The following is a 26463-nucleotide window of genomic DNA, read 5'->3' on the forward strand; positions in this document are numbered from 1 at the left end:
TAGAGCAATGCATTTACAAATGCTTTGTTGGGGTGTTTGGTTTTGTTTTTTTTTTTGTTTTTTTTTTTTTTATACTACTAATAGTTTGAAAAAATTCAGGAAAAGTGTAGGGGATCTTCCCACTTAAAAACTTCTTTCTCCCCTTCAGGCTTCAATGCTAACAAATCCAGACGGCCCTTTCATAAATCTGTCTCGACTGAACTTAGCAAAATATGCTCAAAAACCCAAACTGGCAAAGGTATGTAACTATTTTGGTTGATGTTGTCGCATCTTTTTCTTATTTTCTGGCATCATTCTAATGTAACTGTACATGGGATTGAAGATACAAACAATGATGAACTCTGTTTGTATAATAGATGTAATGTTCAGAAAACAGAGTATGTTGCGTATCTTTTGACAGTGGTTACTAGACTTGAAATTGAAAATATGTCTGAAGAGTTTATGTTGAGAGTGTAATCTAGGAAAAACATTTGCGTAGAATAAAATATTCCATTGGTAAATAACTTTGAACTGTGCACATAGAGGTGACAAAGGGCAATTAAAATGAAGCCAGGAATTAAAAAACAAAACAAAACCAAACCAGCAGAACCCTCCATAGTGTCTGAAAATGTGACTCTGTATACAAATAGGTGGCAATTCTGGCCTAAAAACGTTCAAATGGCTGGATTTTTCCCTTTGATTTTTATGGCATGAGTTAACATTTTTTACATAAATATATTTTATCTTTTTGTTCAGAATTCTTCTTCGTTTTCAGTTAAGATCTTACGATTGACAGCCATTGAAAGTGAGACTATCTCTCAAAGGAACAGATTTATCCATGTTATCTGTCCAAATTACAGGTTTCATCTCTGAGTGGAAGGGACCTAAAAGTTGTGTAATGATTTATCACTCTGTGGCATTTCAGTTGAATCTTTCCCCAACACAACCAGTCAGCTGCATAGGTGAAGATGTCTTCTGTGCACACTTTCTTGACAAAAAACAACTGTTGGGCTGACACCAACAACTCATTTTGTACAAGCTATCAAATGACTGTCAGACATGCTCTCTGAAGCTATGTTTGGTTAGCATCCTAGAGTTGGAAGAACCCATACACAGTCATTCTGTTTTGGGAAATGTACTAGTGAACAATGTTAGAAGACCAGCAGTACCTAATAATCTGCTGGTGGAAATTAGCTCCTCCAGTGCAAAACTTTAGTTAATAATTTTTCATAAACAATTAGGAAATTCCTTTGCTTTTTAAAACCTGATCTAGACTGGTGTAGGTCGTGGCTTTTCAATGTGGTTTTCAGAGGAAATAAATTTTGTGTGATTGTGCGGTGTTCTTCACCTGCTTCCTACATCTCTGTCTCTTGGCCTCTTAACCAAACTAGACAGAAGATTAGATATCAAATATAGTAAATTCTAGTCTGGCAAGATATTGAAAGATTTCCAGACTATTATCTGATGGCAGTTACGAGTCAGTTCTTTATCAGTTCTGAAAAAACTGCAGGCCTTTTGTCCTTGCCAGCAATCAGCCAGCACAGTTTATTTTAAATCCATCCCAGTTTGTAAAATAGGGAGAATGTGAGAAACCTGGGAAGGATTAAGAAACACAAGACACATCCATTAGAAACTGGGCTTAGTTCTTCTGCTTGAAGACAGCTAGCTTTTAATTGTGTTTGGTGACTCTATATACTATTTAAGTAGGTAGGTTTGCTTTCAGGTGAAATATTTTTTCTCAGCAACAGCTCTCAGGAATGAGAAACATACATATTTCTGACAATTTTGGATTTTAAGTAGTATTTTCTGGGACAATGGGGTAGCTCTGTCTTCCTTCAGTTTTACAGGAAAAGAGGCTTAAGCCAAAAAATATAAAGCAACAGTCACAGAAACATCCATAGGCAGCAAGTGTATGTGTCAGTATTATGAAGCTAATACATTATGATATTAACATTTCATGCAGAATGTAAGATCTAAGTATAAATTTAGAGCTATATGAATTTATAATATTTTTTCAAATAAGATGGCATTAAAGCTAAAGCCGAAGCAGGAGGTGAGACTGCAGACAGCACTCCGTGTTAAGAATCATTGATTAAACTTTTAAAACTCTTTGAGCTATCACCTCTTCCAGGTGCAAAAAGATGATAAATCTTGCAACTGTTAAATTCACATAATTAGCCCCTGTATTCGTGTTGTTGTATACCCCTCATATGTATTTCTTCCTTATGTGTTTGCAAAGTATACTCATTGCATCTTTTTTTAAGTTAGATTATCTGTCTTCTCATTGCATGACTAGGTCTTCTGATGTTTTGAAGTGTACAGAAATGTGGCTTCTCTCTGACTACCATCAGCCATGTTAGGGACTAGCGCAGGAAAGCCCAGAGCAGACATGAGGTGACACTTGTCGACAGAGAGAGCCTCTGGGAAATCTCAGCTCACAACTGACTTATGGCATGAAAGAGGAAGTTTTATCTTTTTTAGCTTGTAGATTTTTAATAGAGTTATTAAGATAACTCCAGATATTTTTATCCAAGTGGATGTTCAGTCATTTAAATCCTTTTGAAGGTCGGGGCCTATAGATAACAGCAGTAAGTTCCTCATGGCAGCCATACAAGAAAATATCTTTTTCTTATCACTTTAGATTTACTCACTTTCAGTGGATGTTTCCCTGTTATTGAACTAGAGGAGGAAATGTTCTGCTATTTCTTTATTTTCTATCATTTTGTTATCAACCTATTCTAATCTCCCTATAAATGTGTTTTATTTATAATCCTTAAATATCTTTTAATCATCTGTTCAGAATCTTTTGTGACCAAAAGCAGAAGAAAACTAGGGTTTACTTTCCTCACCACACATGACAATTAATTAGTAATTCTCTAGTTTCTTTAAGGTAAGTCTTCTAAGAATTTTGTCTAAGAAAAGCAGAAGAGTCATGGAAGCCCTTAAAAGACTATTGTCTCGTTCTTTATGTCTTTCCTCATGGGGCAATATTTTCTTTGAGTTTTCTATAATGAATAATGAGAATTAAGAAAAATGTTCTGTGTTTTTGAAGCAATTAAGACCTGGGATTTGAGTGCAGAAAAAGATGAAGATCCAACTCAGTTGAACCTTGTGTTCCTTGCACCCATACTATATATCTGGGAGTGGAGACCTCCAGCCTCCCTTTAGTTATCTATTATCTTTAAATATCACTTTATTTACTTAAAATGCACACCCCACCCCACCCTTCCGTTATCCCCTAATTACCTGTTATCTACTCTTCTATGTTACACTGCAGAACAGCTACAAGGTAGTACAACCTCCTTTAGCTTTAGATAGGAGTAAACAAAAATGCAATTACATTGCCATGGAGTTGGAGATGTGGTCTAGACGATAGAGTAGTGAGGTGGGTTGCAGACTGGCTTAAGGAGAGAAGCCGAAGAGTGGTGGTCAATGGTGCGGAGTCCAGTTGGAGGCCAGTATCTAGTGGAGTGCCTCAGGGGTCAGTACTGGGGCCAATATTATTCAATATATTCATTAACGATTTGGACGAGGGAATTGGGTGTACTATCAGCAAGTTTGCTGATGACACTAAGCTGGGAGGAGTGGCTGACACGCCAGAAGGCTGTGCTGCCATCCAGAGAGATCTGGACAGGCTGGAGAGTTGGGCGGGGAATAACCTGATGAAATTTAACAAGGGAAAGTGTAGAGTCCTGCATCTGGGCAGGAACAACCCCAGGTTCCAGTATAGGCTGGGAAATGACATATTAGAGAGCAGTGCAGGGGAAAGGGACCTGGGGGTCCTGGTGGACAACAGGATGACCATGAGCCAGCACTGTGCCCTTGTGGCCAGGAAGGCCAATGGCATCCTTGGGTGTATTACAAGGGGAGTGGTCAGTAGATCGAGAGAGGTTCTCCTTCCCCTCTACTCCGCCCTGGTGAGACCCCATCTGGAATATTGTGTCCAGTTCTGGGCCCCTCAGTTCCAGAAGGACAGGGAACTACTGGAGAGGATCCAGCGTAGGGCAACAAAGATGATTAAGGGAGTGAAGCATCTCCCTGATGAAGAAAGGCTGAGGGAGCTGGGTCTCTTCAGCCTGGAGGAGACTGAGGGGTGACCTCATTAATGTTTATAAATATATAAAGGGTGAGTGCCACGAGGATGGAGCCAGGCTCTTCTCAGTGGCAAACAATGATAGGACAAGGGATAATGGGATCAAGCTGAAACACAAGAGGTTCCACTTAAATTTGAGAAAAAACTTCTTCTCAGTGAGGGTGACAGAGCACTGGAACAGGCTGCCCAGGGGGGTTGTGGAGTCTCCTTCCCTGGAGACATTCAAAACCCACCTGGACATGTTCCTGTGTGACCTCACCTAGGCGTTCCTGCTCCAGCAGGGGGATTGGACTAGATAGTCTTTTGAGGTCCCTTCCAATCCCAAACATACTGTGGTACTGTGAGTTGTTGTGGGCTTCTGAGCAGTTCTCACAGCACAGCTGATGCATGTAGCTTCTTTAAACTTTGGTGTGTTTGAGTTTCAGAAGTGAAATGTCGTTAGCATTTATCGTTTACAATCAAAAAGGAGTTGTTTTTCTTTACAGATCGCAAGATTCTGTAGGGTTTAGAATTTTTTTTTACCTAAGGCAAAATTTGCTCAGCTTCATCCTTAATAAACCTATGTTTAATTTAAGTAGATTTTGGACTGCCTAAGTACCTGACTATATATTGCAAAGTCTTTGTGAGATCACTTACTGATTTTACTGTTAAAAAGTCATGAAAATGGTACCAGGTTTTCAAATCTGTATTCACTTTGAAATTATAGCTGGCTTTTTTTTAAGTGACGTTAAAGACCAAAGATAAGAGACAATTCCACTAATCTTTTGCAAGAAATTAAGAATTAAAATGCTTTTCTGTAATGACAATATAGCACATCTATAGTATTTGTCTATTCAAGTCTTAATTAAATGTAAATGTCAGCAATTGTGATGTGTAAATGTGATTACGTTCACAAATAATGTCTGCATATCTAACATAATCAAGATTCTGTATTGCTCTAAAATATTATTTTCAGTTTTTCTCTTCAAATATGACACTGTTTTCAATATTCTTCTGACAGGCATTGTTCGAATATATTTTTTACCATGAAAATGACGTAAAAAATGTGAGTAATCCATATGTTCCATTTTCAATTTTTGTTAAGTATTATTCAGTTATTTCTGTCAGTATTCTGCTAAACTAAGGATCCAGGTGGTACATCACATCTGAGTACAAAAGTGAAGCATTAAAAGTTGTTTGAAAGAGAAATCTCTCCTTACACGGGTGATAATCAGGGATGATGATTTGCAAATACCAAGACGGGGATTGCTCTCTTTTTTGAGAAGCAAAACAATCTAATGCTTGAAAAACTAGGTCCCTCATCTATCAATATGGTAAGATCCACGTATCCTATGATTTCATGTTAACAGAATTTACTGGAGCCTGAGCAGTAGCTGAAACTACATGTCAGAGAGCCCAGCTGCCTGGGAATTCAGAGTTCCCAAGGCTTGAGAGTAAGCAGTAAGTTACGGAAAACAGTCTGTAACAGAAGAAGGTGAAAATATCTGACAAAATAGTGATTTAACTGAATGCCACTTGACATTTTAAACTACTGAGATGATTGTTTATGCATTTGGTTGAATAGAAGGGAAAAATATTTGAGAAACTGCATAAAAAAATATCAATAGGATGATTTTGGACACTTCTGGAAATTTAGTTCCATAGTGCTGAGGTGTTTTGTGGCCTCAAGAGAAAGCTTATATTGTTCATACGATTGTCTATAACCTTTATTCTCCAAAGGTTTTCCTAATCAAATAGTTTCCCTTTTACCCTATCCAAAATTTTTCTTCTATGGTTCTTCATATGTTACTGCACTGAATGTGTAAGATCAAGGTTGGTTACATATCGTTTAAACTTCCAGAAATAGGTAAAGGTTGCAGAACTTTTTTGGCAGTTCACCCACAAAAACAGTTTATTTCTTCAATGAATAAAGTGTCAAGATATTTCATTACTATGTTAGATATATACACCCACTTGAAATGGAATAATAATTTCTGCTTGAAGTTTGTTTGAAAAGACTGTCTGTGTTGATAATGCATAGCTGACCAAACAGCTCTTAAATTTTTTGCAATACTAGTAACTGGTGTGTGATTAGATCTGAAGTTAAACTCTCCAGTTAATTAATAACAAAAAAAATGTTGTTGTTCACGTAGGTCAGAACCATTTCCAAATGTACTGCTATGTAAAGCTTTTTAATCTGGTATCAAATGATTATAGTTGTACACTGTCAATTTATTGCATAGCATTCTTTTAAGAGGATTGAATTGCCGTGCACTGTTAATCCAAAACATGGTTGAAACAGTAAGTGCAAGTGTCAGAAATGTCAGAGAGAAATAGCAATTAGCGTTTACATATTCTGACACTGAATAAGAAGAAAGTGCTTCATTTTTATGCCACTCTTAGTTAAAATTTATGTTGTTTGTTACTGAGAACTCTGTTCACTAAGAATAAAAGGGTCACTTGATAAGATGCCACACATGCCTGTGACCTACACTTTAAGGACATGCAGGATCTCTAGCCTAGAGATAATTTCATATACTGTGAGGAATTTTCCAAGCACTCCAGAAAAAAATTGTAAGATGTTTCTACATGGATGGACCCAACATGTTACAGTTAAACAAAAATTTGCAAGCTATTAAATGAGTTATCGAGTTTTAGTAACCTTTTTATAAATTGTCTATGTCCCCTCCACCTGCTATATGGACTGTGAGAATTTCGTTCATGGGCGCTTTGTGGTTGCAGAGATATAGTGATTTCAAATTGGGTCCATCTTTTTGAAACACCCTGCATTTTTAAATCCTTGCTGAGCATCCTGAATCACTGTCTTGCAGGAAAAATTTTGCCTATGTTTTTTTTTATGCACCCTAGCCATTTGAGTAAATACCTGTGAGCAGAAGTGTCAGCTTAGTCACCACTGTTCATTGTGTAATGAGAGGGAGAACAACATGTTTGGTTAATGGTAGCATCTTGTAGGAAAAAAAATTGTGTCACACTTCATAGTATGAGGTGCCTTTATAATGTAATGTGTATCTCTGAGGAGCTTTTTTTTTAGACTGTTAAGTTTACTTTCTCCTGTTTGCTTTCATTCCTCTTTTCAATATAATTCTACTTTCCAAACTGCCCTCCCTTCCTTTTGAACCTTGTCTGCTTTAATTTTTCTTAAACAAAAAAAAAGAAATACTTTAGCTTCTGCTTAAACTTGGCTACATCACTGTTTATGCACCTCTTTCTGTCAATGGATTTTCACTAACTAATTTTCTTGCTTCTCCATGAAAAGAACTTGGTCACTTAGGATTCAGACAAGAAACAGCACTTATGTTAACGTTTCAAAAGTTCATCTGGATCTTGCTTAATCACCCATTAGAACATCCACTGACACCTCTTGCATTTTTCTATTACCTGCTACTGTGTGATGTTGCACATTCTTAAAAAATGTTAAGTTTGTGACTGTATAGAGTGAAAAGTCTCTACTTGTGAGCTTTCTGCATGGATAGAATTGGAAGACCAGCTCCTGCCATTTTGCAGATGAAACGCAAAAGAAGTAGTGACTGTATCCTTCGTTTGTCACTGCGCTGATCTGGAACAGTCTGTACTGTTCTCAACTGCATTATTATTTAAGAAGCAAAGGCAGGTTTATTATTTATCTTCTGTTTAGTATTCAGCCAGTACCTCGGGGAAGAAAAAAAAAAAAGAGCCTCAGCAATTTCGTTTGAGAAGTATCATTAATCAGTTTACATTCAACTGGACAAATAATGCCAGGAACTCGGTTTGAATTAAAAGTAAATACATCTGCAATCTATCAATTGTCAGAAACGTGGGGATGCAAGAAGAGGGAAGCACGTAGCTTTTTCAGTACTTGAAAATGTGTTCAAAAGTCTTTCATCTTGCTTAATGAAAAATTAAACACTTCTCTGAAGAAATTACTATTACCTTATCCATTGCTGTTCTTGACTTGTTTCCTTTTGAACACATACACTTAATGACTGACTTGCTGCACCCCTTGAGCTATTTCTAAAAGATGTTTTATGTACTAAATGCTGTAAGAGCAGAGCAGCTTAAAAGACTTGTCCAGAAATAGTTCAGCAGCTACTTTTTTTCAGCAGTAGACTGTGACATTATATCCTGCCATTATTCACAGGTGAGTAATGATGACAAGACCCCTGATACTGAGGAAGAGCAATAATGTACAATATATACTTGGGGCCAGAAGTCATGACCTCTCATATTTCCTTAGTTCTTCCCAACACTCTGAAGTTTATATACTCTGATTAAAATCTATTTGTACTGAAATTATGTTTGATTTGCAAACTGTAGAAATCTGGAAGGCACTCACCAAAATAAATTGTGCTAAATTGGCTATGGCTAATGTCATTTACTCAGCTGTCTTATAGACTGTCCTGTGTTGTTGTGTGTACAAATAAGTCTTTAGTCAGTAGCTGTTGCTGGGAGAGTTCAACAGCATGTGAAAGAAGCAGTAGAAGCTTGCTGTCATTTCCATCTATCTTATTTCTCAGTCCATGTAATACTGTGTATGAAATTGCAAAGTTTCAAACAAATGTACATTTACCAATTTAATTTTGCAATATAACACTAAATTACCACAATCCTAGAAGCTGTTTTGTGCTGAGTTAGAGCTGGTAGGCAATTTGGAAGTCTTAGTTGCAATACAGTTTATCTAAGGAGAGTAATGGTAAAAAATTGAATCTCAGAATCATGCTAAATAGAGTTGCAGTTAAAGAATCTACATTGTTTTTCATTTAAAACGAGCTCTGATTCATTCTTTAAGAAAAGCTTTTTTTTTTTTTTTTCCAACAAAAAACCCACTAAGTGTTAGGGGGGGGATTAGTTTTTTTATTTGCACCAATGTGAGAACTGAGAGTAAAATAAATTTGTTTTGAAAGGTTTCCCAGGGCTTATTTCTTATTGAATTGGACTCCTGCATACATGAGTAATTATGCTAAGTGCTCTGTAGGGTAACAATTTCAGCTGACCAGTATTTCCAGGTAATGACTTTTATCCTAAAGTTTATTACAACTTTGGGGACAATCAGTGCGGATTTTTTCTGATAAGTACATTAGAAGCAGGAATCCTTAAGAGCACATGCCAGTGTCTGCCAGTCCACAGTGTGTGTGTTTTTGGCACCAACATTCAGGATTGCACAGGCAGGTGTAACAATTGCTGCTACTATTATAGATTGGTTTAAAATTAACATGCCATGCAAATTGAGCATTGATTTGTACCTAAACTGTGCAATTAAAAAAACTGAAAATGAAATATGGTAGCAATTGGTATTGACGTGGCAAGGTCGAGGCTTTGACTTCTAAAAGTCTATTTAAATCAATTTAGTAACATTTCAAAGACCACATTGTCAAAAGATTTTGTTTTAATATCAGCAGAACATTTAATTGCTAGCATGCAAAAGACTGCTATTGGTATGCACAAAGCCTTTTCAGGTAAACACTTTTTAGAAATGCTGATAACATTTGTGGTATTTTTGGATTAAGTTTTTGTGATTGCTTGTAAAGTATCAGAAACAGTATTTTCCGAGTCCTTTCCTACTTCCTTAATAGGGAAACATAAAACCAGGACTTAATTTCAGAAACTAACTTCAAAATGAAGTCATGCTTTGTGTTGTGATGTTAGTAATAAGATCCCAGTAACAGTTTGGGATCTGCACCGAGAGATAAACTGCTGATGTGTCTGTAAGCCTGAAGCAATCTTAGTTCCCATTTCCCAATAGCAGCCAGAATTGTTAGCCTTTCATAAAATGGTTATCAGAATTAATTAGGTTACCCAAAAGAAAGCTGAATGTGTAGCTACAGAAGGCGTCCTTTTTTGAAATTCAGTCCTTCTCCTTGAATACTTGTCATGGGATCATTCTAATGAAAGCTCTTTGAAGCACATAATTTGCAGTGGGATCCTTACTCATTTTAGGTGACTGCTCATGCTGCATTAGAAGCAGGTGTGGTATTTGACAGACACACACATTGTTTATATATTTGTAAATGCAACAGAAGTAACTGATGTTTCAACATTAACTACTTTCCCAAATTCTCTGGTCAAAAATTGCTTGTATACCTTCAGATGAAAGGATTTGTCTGGAAGGGAAACTGATAGTTTCTGTCTTGAAGCGAGCTTCTTCCCTGTTATAGCTGTAGGGTTCAGAGGCCCTGGCGTGCAATTTGCAAAACCAATAAGAAACAAAGGGCAAATGAGGTAAGAGCTGCCACACAAGGTCTTCCAGGGTTCCACCAAAATGAAGAACTAGTGGCTTCAGAGTTGTGAGCGTTCCTCAGTTTTCTCTCTCCTGTCACAGGGGCAGGGAATGACAGCTGTCTCTTTCCCTTTGAGGGCACCATCAACGCATCTTCTTAGCCTGGATTACTGTAGAAAACAAATTATTCTTTCTCACAGAGCCAAAAGAGAGCAACTTGTCCAAGTTGCTATAGCTCTGCTGGCTTTTCTATGCTGTGTCAAATCTATACCCATTGATTACTTGCAGCCTCATTTTGCTAGCTGGAAGAACAGAAATCAAACCCAAAGATTGATGTTGCTAAATTAGACTACTTCTAGTATTTCAAGTATTCAGATTACTTTTTTTTCCTGGAAATTATTAGTTCTTCTGCTACTGAGTGGCCAGTGCACAGAACTTTTCCACATTGTTCCTAAGTAATAGCTAGTTTCTGGTGTCTGTGGTCTGCAAAGTGTTTATGAAAACAAAACAAAAGGTCAGTTCTTTGTTATATAAATACAGCATTGAGACTTTTTGGACTATTTCTTGTGATGTCCCTAAAATATAAGTAACTAACATAGCATGGCTTTATTTGTTATGAGATGAAATGGAATTTTAAAAAAAGGAACACTAATAATTGCTCATTTGGTGGGTTTTGGTACAGAACACACATCTATTTGTTTTGACAGAAATGTTGAAATTATAGCTAAAACTTGCAAAGCCACAGATTCTGTCTATGGTGGCTGATGGTAGCACATTGATTAGCATACCTGCATTTCCAATATACCAGATAAAAGAGATCTTAGACTTCCACCGTCTTCAACAGCTGTCTATTTCTTGGAATATTTTTCTGTTTTTCCTATCTGTCATAAACCAATTTTTTTAAAAGGAAGAAAGATGTCTTATGGTACACATCTGAGAGTTCCCAGAAGTGGAGGCAGCCTGATATTAGCAGTGAGATTACAATTTCTACAGTATTTCAAACTGGCTGAACTGATGTCTTTATTTTAGTATATTTTTACTTGTTTTTAACAGCTTTTAGTGAACAAGGATGGGAAGCTTGGAGAAAGTGTGTTGACTTACACAAATATTCTATATATTCTGAAGCATCACTTCAGGTGTCTAATCAAATTTTATTTTTTCTCTCTGAATTACGAGCAACTATTTGGATTATGTATTCTTATAGAGACAAATTATCCTTTCGGCTACTTTATGCAATAAGGTGTAACAATAGTAAACATAAAGCACTGGCTCTACCTCAGGTTTACTGGGACTTTTTGTTCAAAATTTTCTCTTTACAAAAATCTTTGGTTTTCACTTTGTGTTCTTTCTCTTTGTGTAAACACTGAAGGTATTAATGTTAAGATGATGGGTTTGTTTTGGAAGGCTCTAGATTTGGCAGCCCTTGCCACTGAGCATGCACAATTCAAGGACTGGTGGTGGAAAGTCCAAATTGGAAAGTGCTACTACAGGTAAGCTGTTGTTCACTTCTTCTGTGATCAGTGAGTATGAGTGAGACCTAAACTGCCGGGTGTGCTGCACAATGCTGAACACTGAAAAATAGTGCAGTGAAGTGTTTAGTTGGAGATCGCTGTGCTTACAGTTACATCTTCTTTAATATAAAAGGGCATGATGTTCTACTGCTTGAGGTAAGGGCATCAACTCTGAGTACCTTTAAGTAACTGAATCAGTTGCTTCTTCACATTTGTTAATGCGTTTCAAAGTCGTTGTTCGAAAAGTCAATAAATAAATGCAAAGAACTATTGTTAAAACAGACCACACAAAATGAACATTACAATATTACCTTCGGAAATTAACTATCAATGAGGGCTTCAGATTGATGAAATAATAAAAAATGAACTGTTCGCGTTAGACATTTTCTGGCAGCAGTACGTTGCCCAGGAAGCACCAGTTCCAAAGATGCCAAGGCCTCGGCGCTGGCACCCTCTACCCAAGCATCTGATAGAAATGACTTAGGGGTACCCTGGCTGTGCTGCTCTGAGGAAGGAGTGGCAGCAGCAAGGAGGACAGCTTGTTGAAAGCAATTTAGAATGACTGCTGAGGATCTAGCCATGATTGCAACAGCTGGTTCTGCCAAGTCAGGTGACATTCGTCTTGATACAACCCTGCTTCCCATAATTCAAACAAGTACTTTCATTCTTTACAATGTGTTTGTCCCGTGGATGCAAAACATGGATACTGCATTGGCTGTTAAAAAACTGAAACATCATCTGCAGTCTTTACAATTCTATAAGCAATTATTGTATGAACAGGCTGATAACACAAAGCAGTTGGCCCTTTAAAATTCCATGTTGTATCTTGGCTTGAAACTATTGTTTCTTTTTCGATGCTCAAACTAATGAAATTCTTCACTATCCTTAACCTTCATTTGACATTCTTTAGAAGATTAGACTGATTTTTTTTCTTTTTTTTTTTTTTGAGCTTAGAGGTCCTCCTTCTCTTTCAAGATGAAAGTGTACCTTTTTGCTGTTGTTGAAATGGTGCAGTTCTCTTAATCTTGTCATCTATAGAGCATTTATAGATCACTGCAAAATATTCTACAGTAATACTGCAAAACAAATGCTTTTCAGATGAAACAGACTCTGTTTACAGTGGAGGGTATCAACATTATATTTGCCCTGAATGCTCCAAGGTCATGTGGGTAGAGGTTGAGGCATGACTTTAATTGCTTGTTTTCTACTGTCCATTCTGCACAAGGAGCAGGAAGGATTCCTGTGAAAATTAGTACATCATTGTTCAGTTAGCACCAAAAGGCTGCATGTACAAGAGGAAGCCAAATTAAGATTTCATGAATTTTCATTTTTCATAGTTTTGAATCATTGTCTTTGTAACCTTAATATATTTAACAGCATGGTTTTTGTTAACTTGCATGCAATTATATGACCTTAAAGTATGGGTTTGGGCAGTTCATGTTTGCTTTAGTGTGCACTGCTTCATCATTTAATAAGGTTAAAAAACAAATAAACAAACAACACACACAACAAACCTTCTATATTTATCTGTTGTCTCTTTAGGTTAGGATTATATCGTGAAGCCGAGAAACAATTTAAGTCAGCTCTCAAGCAACAGGACATGGTTGATACAATCTTGTATTTGGCAAAAGTAAGTCATAGGTTTGTTTAAGAACAAAGTGAAATTCCATGCTATCCCTGAGAAGCCCATACAGCAGAATAGCTGGGTATTGAGCTTGATACACCATGCCAACAGTTGAAATCGAAGTCTGTAGTTTACAGAAAGATTCAGAGCTTCCAGATTTCGCACACACACACAGCTACATTACTGTAGTCTTTGCTCTAAAGGTCGATGAGGATTATACAGCTAAAGAGTTATTGGAAATCCAGTATGAAGAGAAATGTAGCTATATATGGTCTCCTAGGAAACATGCAATAAATCGGTAAGTGAAGAGTGAAGCTCAAAATCCTAGTTTCACAAGCAAAACCAAAACAAAGTGAGCTTAAAGGAAGCAATCAGAGACCTTGAAATAGAGAATGTTCTGTCAAAGTAAAGGCATTAAAGGCTTTGAAAGAAAAAGCGGCACAGCTAAGCCTCAGAATTACTTGTTTACCAGGGTACACATCAGGTTCTAAACATTTTCCAAGACATTCAAGAAGAGGTGGCCTGTGAGAAACTAAAACTGCATTTTTCTTCTTCTTGTCCTAGAAGAGATGAAATCAATCAGTTGCTCTTGATCAGCTTCCATTAAGCCAGCTGTCACAGGCCTATCCAGAAGTCATTACTGCTACTGGATAATTCAGATATTCATCTTATGATACTTGCTTTACCTTTACATTTAGTATTTAAATGATCATCATTGCTATCTGGAGACTTGTCTTCAGTATAACAGTTAGAATCATAGAATCATTTTGGTTGGAAGAGACCCATCAGGATCACCTAACTCTAGCACTAAACCATGTCCCTAAGAACCTTGTCCAAATGCCTTTTATACACCTCCAGGGATGGTGACTCAACCACTTCCCCAGGCATCTTGTTCCAATGCCCAACAACCCTTTCTGTGAATATTTTTTTCCTAATATCCAATCTAAACTTCCCCTGGCACAACTTGAGGCCATTTCCTCTTGTCCTGTCACTTGCTGCTTGGGAAAAGAGACCAACACCCTCCATGCTACAACCTGCTTTCAGGTAGTTGTAGACAGCGATAAGGTCTCCCCTCAGCTTCCTTTTCTCCAGGCTGAACAACCCCAGTTCCCTCAACTGCTCCTCATCAGACTTGTTAGTTTATTCAACTGAGCTTAGCAAGTTTAGATTTTTGTCACTACCAGGAGTCATTCTGCAAAACACATGAGCTACACACAGTGATTAAATTGGCAGAGTAACAGGATTAACAAACAGTGATTTGTTATAGGAGATACGCGTCGCCCCACATCATTACTAGCTCAAGTGGGAGCTGCATTTGAAGTTCCACCTCCCACTCCATAGAGCAGCTCGCTCAAGTATAAAGTACTGCACAACATGATTTAGCGACTCTGTATGTATAGGCAATAGAGTAGGGCACTGAGATATAGCTCAACCTGACAGTACTGAAAGATAAGGCTTTTGAGGTAAACAAACAGCCATTAAAATAATAATAGGATTGCATCAAGTTCTGTGCCAACAGACCGCTACTACAGTACCAATTATTTTTCTGTTTATATTCATTATTACAACAGCTATACTTTTTTTTCTTTTTAATATTTTCCTGAAAGCTAACTCTCCTTCGAAATGTAGTTTATGTAAAGATAAAAGACCAAAAGAAGACTAAAACCACAAAGAGTTTTTAAAGACATCATGGTTGCTGAGAAGTTACAAAGTATTTCATGACCCAGAACAGCTGGAAATAGGATATTTATACCAAAGATAAGAGATACCAAAAACAAAACTGAGTCATTCTGTGGTTAGCATCTAAAACATAATGGCTATAGCTGTAATACTCTTAAAGAGCAGATCTCCCCAAAGAAGCTGCGAGTAGGTGGATGTTGTCCCATCTGTCTTTTCATTTCTTTTGCCACTCATCAGGGCAGCAGCTTTGCCATCTGCAGAGACGTTGGGCAGCGTGATGTGCCGCTGGATGTGGGAATTACATGGTAGAGTACTGTGGCTGTGTTGCCTTAGCCTAATATTTGCACAGAGGATCTGTGGCGAGTGCATCTTTGGAGTGAACCTCCAGATGCAGCAATAGAGCAGACTTGAGTTATAATGCTCAGAAAACACACTTCATAAACAGATAAAAAGGCAGCAAATCTAGGGAGGTTTCCTGTCTTTCATTTTTTACAGCTTTTACCCTAAGAATACGAAGATATCTGCTTCACAGCTCAATCAGGTCAAAAAACAAGCAAGCAGTTCAGGCAAAATATGGAATTATTTTAGATATGGCAGTGTGCATTGGTTTAGCACCCATATTTAAAACCAATTATATGTCACTCACACAGGTGATACTTAGGAGTAAAACAACCAGCCAAGGTTCTTCTTCATTAAGAAGTTATAACCAGCTATCACATATTCTCTTTCATCTGTGTACTTTCCACTGAAACTCTTTAGAGTAATTTAGTTGTAGAAAACTGTTACTTGAAGAAAATAAGGAGGCTGACAGTCATAACAGAGACTATTTTTTAAAGTTTGAAATCTAATGCAGACATAAAATTCACCAGAAACTGCTGCATGGTTTATAAATGAAAACCTATAGCAAATTACTTGAAGTCTGGTTTAGATACAGCCACATTCCCAGATAGAGTGCATTAGGAATAAACTGTTCATTTAAAGCATATTCATTGATGGTGTCATTAGTGCAGGCCTTGTCTATGAAGTACCACACCCCCTGAAAAATCCAAACCAATTGCTCTTTTATTGCTTTTTACAAGATGGAATTTGTTTTCTAGCTTAATACAGGAAATACAAGTGACATTAGCAAAATGACTGGAAAAATTGCCTATTTTTATTTTCTTTTTGCCAGTGATCAACTTGAATTGGCAGTCCCTTTACTAGCAAGGCACTCACAGTGAGCAGCTCTTTGACAATTAAGAATGTCACTCTAGTGGTCATAATAAGGAATTCTGTGCAATTGTCTACAGCAGGATATATCTATAGTGAGGCAAATAAAGAACTTATGACTTTAACTGAGATTTTAATTGTTGATACTCAAAAGTCCATGAAATTCAAGGGCAGAAGCAGAAAATGTGTTTGGAGGTTTCTTATGTATTCAGTTAACGTTCGTATTTTTCTTACATTGCATCACAAAGTGTTTGTGTCAGGATACCAGTCACGGATTCTTTCCCTTTTTTAGTCATATCAGGTATTAGCACTATTTAATGTAATTTTTCTCCAACAGGAGCACCCAAAGCACTTTTCCACTCAGGAAGAGACAGATTAATCACTCTTAGCCACCTGGCTTCCCAAAGGAGGGCTTTACAGTTGTGTTTTCAGACAACTGCAGAAGTGGTCTCTGTCGACACGTTGATGTCCTTTGACCAATTCTCACACAGCGTTATCCACATCACACATTGTCCTAATCAACACAGAAGCCAAAATCACAGAGACCAAACTGCCATTTTTCTGTTATGGGATGTTATTGTTTCTGACAGGGAGGTTGGCAGAGCAGTGAGGAAGTTTGGAAGTGTCACTGCTCTATGTGGTGGTCTTATTTGACTGAGTAGAATATTTTGGTATTCCAGCGCTATCAACCTGAAGATACAGTTCTTTCAAGCCTAACCATAAGTTTTAAAAAAAATATTAAACAGGAAAATATTCAGGGTGATCAACTCAGTGTCAAAGTGTATTATTTTGGTACCATAATAAATAGCAAGATACTTTTTTGTTAATTAGTAATGTCCAGATGAATTAGTAATGTAAATTTAATTATCTTAATTAGCCTATTTTATCTTCATTGCAGAGATTTATTCAGTATTCACTCCGTTATCTTCCCACTGCTATTCACCATCTCAGCTAATGGTTTGCTGCATAAAGGGAGGTGTCATCCCTTTTATTTACCTCCCTCGTTAAACAGCAATACAAGTATAAAAGCCAGACACTTGACATTTATGTACGCTTTTTATTTGCTTAGGTATATTTGCGCTTGGATCAGCCTGTAACAGCTTTGAACCTTTTCAAGCAAGGGTTAGATCGATTTCCTGGAGAAGTGACTCTAATTTGCGGAATTGCCAGAATTTACGAGGTATGTACCCACTGTGCAATCCTTATTGTGGCCATGGTTAGCGCCTGAGCAAGAAAAAAGAGCCAATAGTTCAACATAACTGTCAGGTCATCAAAAATGAACTACGCTGATTTTCACTATCACTAATGCGGAGCAGGAAATGTTACACAGACACCAAAGTAGTATCAGGGGAGCCTTATTTGTTTAAATGGTTAATCACACTAGTGAGATCCTGTTTATCCTTGACACACAGAAGCAAGTCCACATTGTCAAGTGGTCCAGATGTTGTCCGTGTAGCTATGTCTAATTTATATGTGTTTCATCGTACTAAAACTGCTCAAGTCACTGACAGCTCACTAGTAGGACTAAACAGCAAAATAGTCTACTTGTCAATGTTGTCTTTATTTGCACTATGTGTTACTGTTAGTTTTTTAGTTCTGCAAGAACAGTTGGGATGTGAATGTTTCTGCATTTAGAAAGCAGACGTTATTTTAAGCAGGATTAGGTTTTAGAAGTTTCATTTTACCTTGGTAACCAAGTATTTTGTACTTTAAAAGTGTATATTTTCATGTCAAACAGTGGACTAAATATTGTTTTTTCACTGGAAGTTGGTAATGATGCTATTCCAGAACAAATGTTTTAAACAAAGTCATGCATTATTTTTTTTTTGTCTACGGTCATACTTGGCATTCTTTCCTGTTCTCATCATTCTCATCTAACCTCTAAGCATTAATCCATTTTCATATTAAATCCTTTTTGTCCTTCAGCTAGGAAGAAAACAACTGCATAATTTTTGGAAGCTTGTCTTTCTGAATTGTTAAACAGTTTTTAATATGGATATTATTTTGCAGAACCATACATAGTGTTGCGTAACCCTTTAAGGAATTATTAAAGAGCAGCATATAGTTGACAGGATCTAATTTTGCACTGACACCTGAGCACAGGATTGTAGCTTGATTAGCAAAGATTTGTACTGCAGCACAGGGCTGTTCTCATTACATAGACTTACAAGTGGAATATTTGCATCAGGCATCCTAATCAGAGCTTTCTCCTGTCATTACCTTTTGACAGTATAAACAGTTGTAGACCATTTTTGGTTTAAAAAAAATCTTATTTTTAAAAGGACTGCTTTAGTACTGTTTATTTTAATCACAGGAAGTACATTTCTTCATAGCTAAATATGCTGCTAAGGTTAAATGAAAGCTTATCCTTTACTCACATTGAAAGTACAGTGTATCTACAGCACACAGGTAGAAATTATTCATCTCTAAACACAAGAGTGTGTTTTGGTCTCTTAATTTATTTTCTTCTGATATGGGGTAAAGTCCTCTGGTGACTTGCACTCTTCAGAAACAGTGTGATGTTGTTTACAACTATGAGTTTACCCTAATTCATCTTCCAAGTAGCATACATCCAAGCATACATTTTTATAGAATAGAGTTCTCTTGACTGGCATATCCTAGCTAGTAAAGTTTTGGTAATAAATCCATTATTCCACTTTTCAAATGCACCTAATAATTCTTCATATGCTATTATATTTTCATTTGTGTTCAGAGCAATTAATGAGTTGACTTACAAGGCATTGAAAATAAATGAGACACTGACTGGAGAAATCAGTCTACTGTATGTTCCCATACTGGGAAACTGACTGCACAGTACGGTGCATCACAAGGCATTGTGCAAAAAGTAGCAAATGCCCATTGCAGATGCTAAGCTTCTGACCAGTCTATTTTTCTAAAAAATAAATCTCTTATTTGTAGCTATGGCATAGAGGTAATGGCAGGTACAGTTAGCACTGATAAAAGAATATGCATTCTTCTCATGGATGTGTGTCGCTTGTGAAGATTCCAAATGGTGATGTTGCATTGTATGATCAGAGAACTGTAAGATTATGCATAATTAATCCTAGTTAAGTACTTTACAGGGCATAGATAAAGCACTCAGTAGATTGACATTTTAATAAGTTTTATGATAAAAATGGTGATAGAAAGTAGAATTAATCTGATTCTCTTCCAATTGTATAGGAAATGAACAATATCTCCACGGCTGCAGAGTACTATAAAGACGTCTTAAAGCAAGATAATACTCATGTGGAAGCCATTGCATGCATTGGCAGTAACCATTTTTATTCAGACCAACCTGAGATAGCTCTGCGGTTTTATAGGTATATACACTTGTGGGAAGGGAGGAGAAACTGAATGTCTGGGATGGTAATAAAAAGGGTTGATTTTTGTAATGCTCATAGCAAAAAAAAGAATATTAGGGCACTGGCATGGGTGGATGATTGAGCATTTGGACAAATATCACCATAAAATCAGCATACCAGCATATATGTCTTTTCTGCCAGCAATAATTATATCTCTCTCATAAAAACGTGTCATCATTACGTGTGGAATATGTACAAGTATCATCAAAGATTATAATTTTATTTAAAGATTATTATTTTATTTAAAAAACAAGAAATGGGGGATTGGACTAGATGATCTTTCGAGGTCCCTTCCAATCCCTAACATTCTGTGATTCTGTGAAATGATGTTTCACAGCATGAGGCAGTTTGAGAACACTGGAAGTTGCTCTCAGCTCCAGTTGCATTCAGGAGGCAAATGGAATTCCTATTTAGCCCTCTGAAAAAATGTAGTCTTTGGAAAACCCCACCTGAAGTCTTGAGCTGGTGTGACCACAAAATTCCTTACTTGAATGTGGGCTGGGATTCTCACATTTTAATGAAAGCAATAAGAATACAATGTTGAACAATGCGGCTTGCTTTTTATTTCAATACAGTTAGAGTGCAAAGGAACCTGACTCATGTTCTGAAGTCTAACAGCAGGTTAAGTCAAGATAAGCACTAGATCTCATTTCTCTTGGACCTGAGCTCTTTTATGCTTTAGGTTCAGAAACTCCTAGTCATGCAGCAGACAGCAGCCCTCTTTTTTCCTGGCCCTCTTAGCATATCTGATTGTCTTATAAATATTAATAAACAGAAGTTTTATAAAACATCTTCATGCTAAGCGACACATTAAACAACATCAATTGAATCAAAATTTGAGTTATGCTTTGAATGTAAGATTAATCCAGATTCACATACTGGATGTAATAGTAGTGATTAGAGCGGTGCTGAAGGACAGGAATCAAGGGAAAAATTGAAGTCTGAAGTGTCAAAAAAGTAACTGCAAAAAATTACAGTTTGATGGAGGTTAAGGAATTGGAAAGAGGGAATGGTGAAGGTCTGTGTACGGCTCTGTCTTACAGTAAAGTCAGGTCATGTGGCACAGTCAAAAAGTCAGAAGTTACCTAATTTACATGACGACTGTTCTGCACAGCTTTGAATCTACTGATGAAATATAGCCTGCACTGCCCTTCATGAAACCTTTCCCAAGTGTAAGACTGTAACACTTGATTATTACACCTTCTCGGAATAGAGAGAAAGGAGAGAACTTTATCATTTAAAATAGAACTCTTGTTTGAAATTATTTTTCAATATAAATGATTTTCTTTCAATCTAGACGCCTCTTGCAGATGGGTGTTCATAACTGCCAACTTTTTAACAATCTGGGCCTCTGTTGCTTCTATGCCCAGCAATATGATATGACACTGTCTTCATTTGAACGTGCACTGTTTTTGGCTGAAAATGAGGAGGAGACAGCAGATGTGTGGTACAACTTGGGACACGTGGCTGTGGTAAGAAAAATATTAACAACCTTTCTGAATAAATCTAATTTTACAGAAACTGGAAAAAGATTAGCTAGAAAGGAGTCATTGCCCTACTTTGAAATATGAAATCTGATAAGGTACAGGATAAAGTGCAGTACAGATTAAATGTTTATTTGCATTTCAATAGAGAAGAAGAGGCAAAATAAAAACACTCAGTACATCTTCACAGAAAGTAGCTTACTCCTGCTAAAAGATGCTCCCTCTCCACTATCTTCAGCCTTCCCTTCTTTCTAAAAAATTGCAACACATACCAGCCCTTGAAGGCCTTTGTTTCAATAGAAGCTAATCTGACAAAAAAACTGAATTAAAGATATTTTTCTCTGAGCTGTTATTTGTGTTACATGGAGCATTAGAACGATTATCTTGTCATTAAATTTCCTATTTAGCAACATGTAGCAGACACTAAAGCACTATGTATGTCATAGTTAAGAAGGCATGTCCTTCTGTCTTATAGGCAATTACAGAAATATTGTGTAATTATGTGATAAAGTTTGCTAAACTTCCACACTAATTTGGGTCCATTGCCCATTTTTGCAGGTGTTCTTCCAGAAGTTGTGTTAGATTTCTCTTTAGCTGCGTGCCAATAATAAGGTTACTGAATAAAGTTGTTGACAGCTTTTTAGTGTAAGTTGTCTTCATATGCAGATTGTGATTTAACTTAGGTCAGAAAGAAACTGATCTGTTCAACTTGATTATACTGCAACTAGGATAAGGACATTCATTTATATTGCCTAAAACATTGACATTTGAACATCTGGAATATTGTGTCCAGTTCTGGGGCCCTCAGTTCAAGAGGGACAGGGAACTGCTGGAGAGAGTCCAGCGCGGAGCCATGAAGATGATTAAGGGAGTGGAGCATCTCCATTATGAGGAAAGGCTGAGGGAGCTGGGACTCCTTAGCTTGGAGAAGAGGAGACTGAGGGGTGTCCTCATTAATGTTTACAAATATATAAAGGATGAGTGTCACGAGGATGGAGCCAGACTCTTCTTGGTGACAACCAATGATAGGAGAAGGGGTAATGGGTTCAAACTGGAACACAAGAGGTTCCACCTAAATTTGAGAAGAAACTTCTTCTCAGTGAGGGTGACAGAGCACTGGAACAGGCTGCCCAGGGGAGTTGTGGAGTCCCTTTCTCTGCAGACATTCAAAACCCACCTGAACACATTCCTGTGTAACCTCATCTAGGTGTTCCTGCTCCGACAGGGGGATTGAACTGGATGAGCTTCCAAGGTCCCTTCCAATCCCTAACATTCTGTGATTCTGTGATGTGCATGTTTTTTTTTTTTAAGTGATAGTCACTTTAAATGCTTAACCTGATGCTGTGTCAGTGTTGGTCATAACACTAGAGCATTGAATGGTAGTCAGCTGCTCTATACAAAGAGATTCATCTCCCTTCAATTTTATCTTCTAAAGACTAGGCTCATATGTGATTCTTTTTTTCTTTTAATCTGTGTAGAGACAGAGGCAAGATGACTTCTCTGGAGACATCTCTGTTTTTCGTACTGTATTATAGATGGTAGCAGATAGTGTAGTCTTTAGATGACACTTTAGTCATCTAAAAGTTAAATGAAGTGAATATCACTTGGAGCATTGAAGTCTGTGCTGGAGAAAAACAATTCTGTCTGGAGGAAGAATAAGAAGCAAATAAGAGAGTCTGGGAAGAAAGCACATATGGTTCTGATCAGCCTGTTTTTATTGTAATTTGTATTCCATGGTAGTGCATATGGGTGAAAAGATACTCCAGACAACAAAACAGATGCCTGTTGTTTCCAATCTTTTCACAAATTAAAATATAATCTTATTTTTAGGGGATAGGAGACCTGAATCTGGCTTACCAGTGTTTCAAGCTAACGTTAGTCAACAATAACAACTATGCAGAAGCTTACAACAACTTGGCTGTGCTGGAAATGCGGAAAGGTCACATTGAACAGGTTGGTGTTGAATCTCAGCCTAAGCAAAATGCTCCCTTTGGCCCTTTCGTACTTAAGAAATGTATAATTTACCTGAAGTAGAGGCATCGTATGAACATCTAGCTTACTATTACAGGCCAAAAACACAGGTAACTTTTATGCATGTTCCTGTGTAACCTCCATGTTGTTGTGCCATCTCCCATTAAACTGCTCATTCTGGGGCATATTCAAATGGTTCCTCAAAGACTAACAAGGTTTACAGTGGCTTTGCAATTGTCGAGATCATTTTTCTAAATTGATACCTAGACCAAAACCCATCACTTTGTAATCATCACTTAAATTACAACTTTGACTATATATTCAGTTTATAAATGTATATATAAAAATAAATGTATATACAATTATGCACAGAAGAATAAAAAATATGAAAATATTCTTATCTTGGGTTTATTTTATTTGACAATGCTATTTCATAAGTACTATTACTTGTACTCAGAGTTGTCAAATTTAGGGAGTGTTGTTAAATTCTTAACTCTGCCTTCCCAAGCAGTTTACAGATACTTTTGTTTTTTCCCCCCAACGTTCTCAATGTTTTAGTGAAAGCATTCACAAATTGACCTTAATTTGGTATTGGTGTAACTCATACATAGTTGAAAATGGCTTTCTTAGACCTTATGAATAAAACACAGGATGATTTCTTCTAAGAATGATGAAAATTGCTTGTTACCTTCCCTCACAGATTTCATTGTATTTTTTTTTCTTTCTCTACACAGGCAAGAGCTTTTCTGCAGACTGCTTCATCTTTAGCACCTCATATGTATGAGCCCCATTTCAATTTTGCAATACTCTCAGAGAAGGTAATGCACTATCCTATTCTTGTAATCTAAAAATTGAGCCTTGGTGGGGCAGTTGGCTTTTTATTGTTATTACTGAGAATACCAAATAGGTAAGACAAAAGAATACAGAGTGCATAAACTCAAGGAAAACTAAAGTTACATTTTCATTTTAATACCCAGAGGCTTTGTGTGTAAAAATAAATGAAGCCAACTAGCTATGAAGTAGCTTCGTAATTTTCCAAATGCCCAGAAAATGAACAGTCCATTAACAATTCAGTCTATAGTCTTTACAGTTGTTGGCTTTTTCAGAATATGAAGTGAAATAGTATCATATGATTTGTCAGTAAATATAGAAAGAATAGCATTTATTCCTCCCACAATCTTACTGATCTCAAAAGGAAAGTCTGTTCTTCAGCTTTACAACCTTTGAATTCTGTGTGTTAATAATTTCTTTCATACGGAGAATTTTGGACACTGAATTACCAGTGTGTTCAACATTGCTGTTAATAAGGAGAAACTTGTACAAGTCCTTACATTTTTCACAAGAAAAAATTGCTCCTGTGCCTACACCTTCAAGATTCTGTTATGAGTCTGTGTTGTGTGGGCAGCCCAACTCCTACAGATACTGAAGTACATGTGTCAGGAGAGAACAACCCATTAATTTGTAAGCGTATCCTCTCCATTGTGAAGCATAAGATGGTTTTGAATAATTGCATTCTGTACTTACTGATTAGGGAGTAAATCCTAGTCTGCAAATGTCTTGTTATGTAGCTTTTGCACGAAGAACCTGCATAGGTTGTGGGAGAAGACAGATGTGTGTTGATGCAGCATGGTAATGAAATCCTGAAACACAGTTTAAGGCCATGGTTTACAAAACATAACTTCTCTGGCCAGGACCCTGGGTTCTTCCCCTTCAGATTATTCTGCTGCACTGCAGCTCTGTGTTGATTGATGCACAGGCACCAGAGGCCTCCTGCTTTCCACACCCGCTTCCTTTCCACCCAGGAGCAATCACTTTTGCTAGGTGTGTTCCCAAACATTGGAGTTCTTTTTTCTGAACCTACTTTCTCCTTATGTATACTTGCTCCTTCCAAAAAATGATGGCTATTTAGGAAAAAATAAAGTTCCCTAAGTAGGGAACAATGTGGAAACATACTTGTAAAAGCAGCAGAGGAGCCACATCAGTTCCCCAACATGGCTGTGTCTCTCTGCAAGGAAGAAGGAAACCCCACGGAGCTGCAGCTCCTACAGAGGGCTGACTGGTTGTGTTTTGCCTGTATATACAACAGCACTTCTGTGGAGTTTGAAAATGAATCTTCCATTTTTTCATTCCTCCTCACTTCAAGCACTGGGCATGATGCACCGTGTCCATTCTTCAAGAAGTCAGGTGGAATTGGATGCAAAGTTACTGTTTTGAAGCATCTCTCTCATTGAAATCATATTGCTGTCTTTTTTTTCTCGTCCCTTCGTGCAAGGGAGGCATAACCCTGAGTTCAAAACCTTCCACACTGACTCTCTTTTATTTCTTCACTCTCAGGACCAGCTATGTTTAAACATTTGTGAGCATCAGAAATGTACTGCTCAGAATACATGATGCAAATACTGCAGTGCTTGGATTTACAAAATTCGTTGGTGTGTTTCTTACAGGTTGGAGATCTTCAGAGGAGTTACGCGGCTGCTAAGAAGTCAGAAGAAGCATTTCCAGGCCATGTTGATACACAACAACTCATCAAAGAGTTAAAACAGCACTTTGCTGTGCTCTAATGAGCATATTTTTATTATGTAAAAACAGTTGGCCAGAGCTAACACCTTGTACATCTTTTTGAAAACACTAGCTCTAAGGAGATAAACTATACTTAATGCATTCCTGTGGCAAAACCTGCATTACTTCGAGTATCTGGAAAGGTTTAGCAGTCCTAATTCATTTGTGTCGTCCTAAAACATATCACTTACTAAAATGCAGCTACAACACATGTTGCAACTGCATCCGTGAGAGATTACAGGAATGGCAGGATACTGCCAGTATGACAACTTTGCAATAGTTGTCTGGTATATAAGCGACTAAGTCTCCATTTCATGTTAACAAACATTTAAAAGGATTTTTTTCTGACTTTTCTGCAGAAAAAAAGTGGATTTAAATATTCCTGTGTGACAATCTGTCAAGTAACACAGAGTAAGAGCACTTCCTAACTGGTCTTCAGAGTTGGCTTTTGATAGTATACTTTCTTACTGAATGTTGTTTAAAAACTAAAATACCTAAAAAAAATTAAAATACATAGGTAAAACAGAAGCTCTTATATTCCTTGTTGTACTGTCTGAATTAAATAAATTCCAGTTTGTATGGTTTGTCTCATTTGTTTATGTAATTAGATCCTTATTGCTGTGAAAAATCAGCATTCTAAACGTATTTTGAAAGCCTCCACAGAACTGGTACAAAATAGCATAAATATGTGTGCTTCTCTCTGCCCAGGAGGAATAGTTTATTCCTGTTCTCAATGCGGGAAGAGGATATTTAGAGGCTTGTGGAGTTCAGTACTAATAATTGAGAACTAGGCAT

General features: G+C 37.2%; 1 protein-coding gene across 4 annotated transcripts in view; it reads left to right on the forward strand.

The window, feature by feature from the left end:
• TTC8 (tetratricopeptide repeat domain 8) overlaps window positions 1-26252 on the forward strand; it is a 48774-nt gene extending 22522 nt beyond the window's left edge. For 2 of the 4 annotated variants that reach the window (XM_065839890.2, XM_071809543.1), the window contains 10 exons: window positions 149-238; window positions 5073-5117; window positions 11670-11755; window positions 13319-13406; window positions 17359-17469; window positions 19473-19612; window positions 20952-21126; window positions 22969-23091; window positions 23844-23927; window positions 25554-26252. In XM_065839890.2, coding sequence (XP_065695962.1) covers window positions 149-238; window positions 5073-5117; window positions 11670-11755; window positions 13319-13406; window positions 17359-17469; window positions 19473-19612; window positions 20952-21126; window positions 22969-23091; window positions 23844-23927; window positions 25554-25670 — 1059 coding nt within the window. In that variant the 3' untranslated portion in view covers window positions 25671-26252. Of the gene's footprint in view, window positions 1-148; window positions 239-5070; window positions 5118-11634; window positions 11756-13318; window positions 13407-17358; window positions 17470-19472; window positions 19613-20951; window positions 21127-22968; window positions 23092-23843; window positions 23928-25553 lie in introns of those variants that run through there. The other 2 variants (XM_071809545.1, XM_071809544.1) reach the window with 2 other exon arrangements.
• The last annotated feature ends 211 nt before the right edge of the window (window positions 26253-26463 follow it).

This window comes from Patagioenas fasciata, chromosome 5, assembly GCF_037038585.1.
Source record: "Patagioenas fasciata isolate bPatFas1 chromosome 5, bPatFas1.hap1, whole genome shotgun sequence".
Lineage (NCBI taxonomy): Eukaryota > Metazoa > Chordata > Aves > Columbiformes > Columbidae > Patagioenas > Patagioenas fasciata.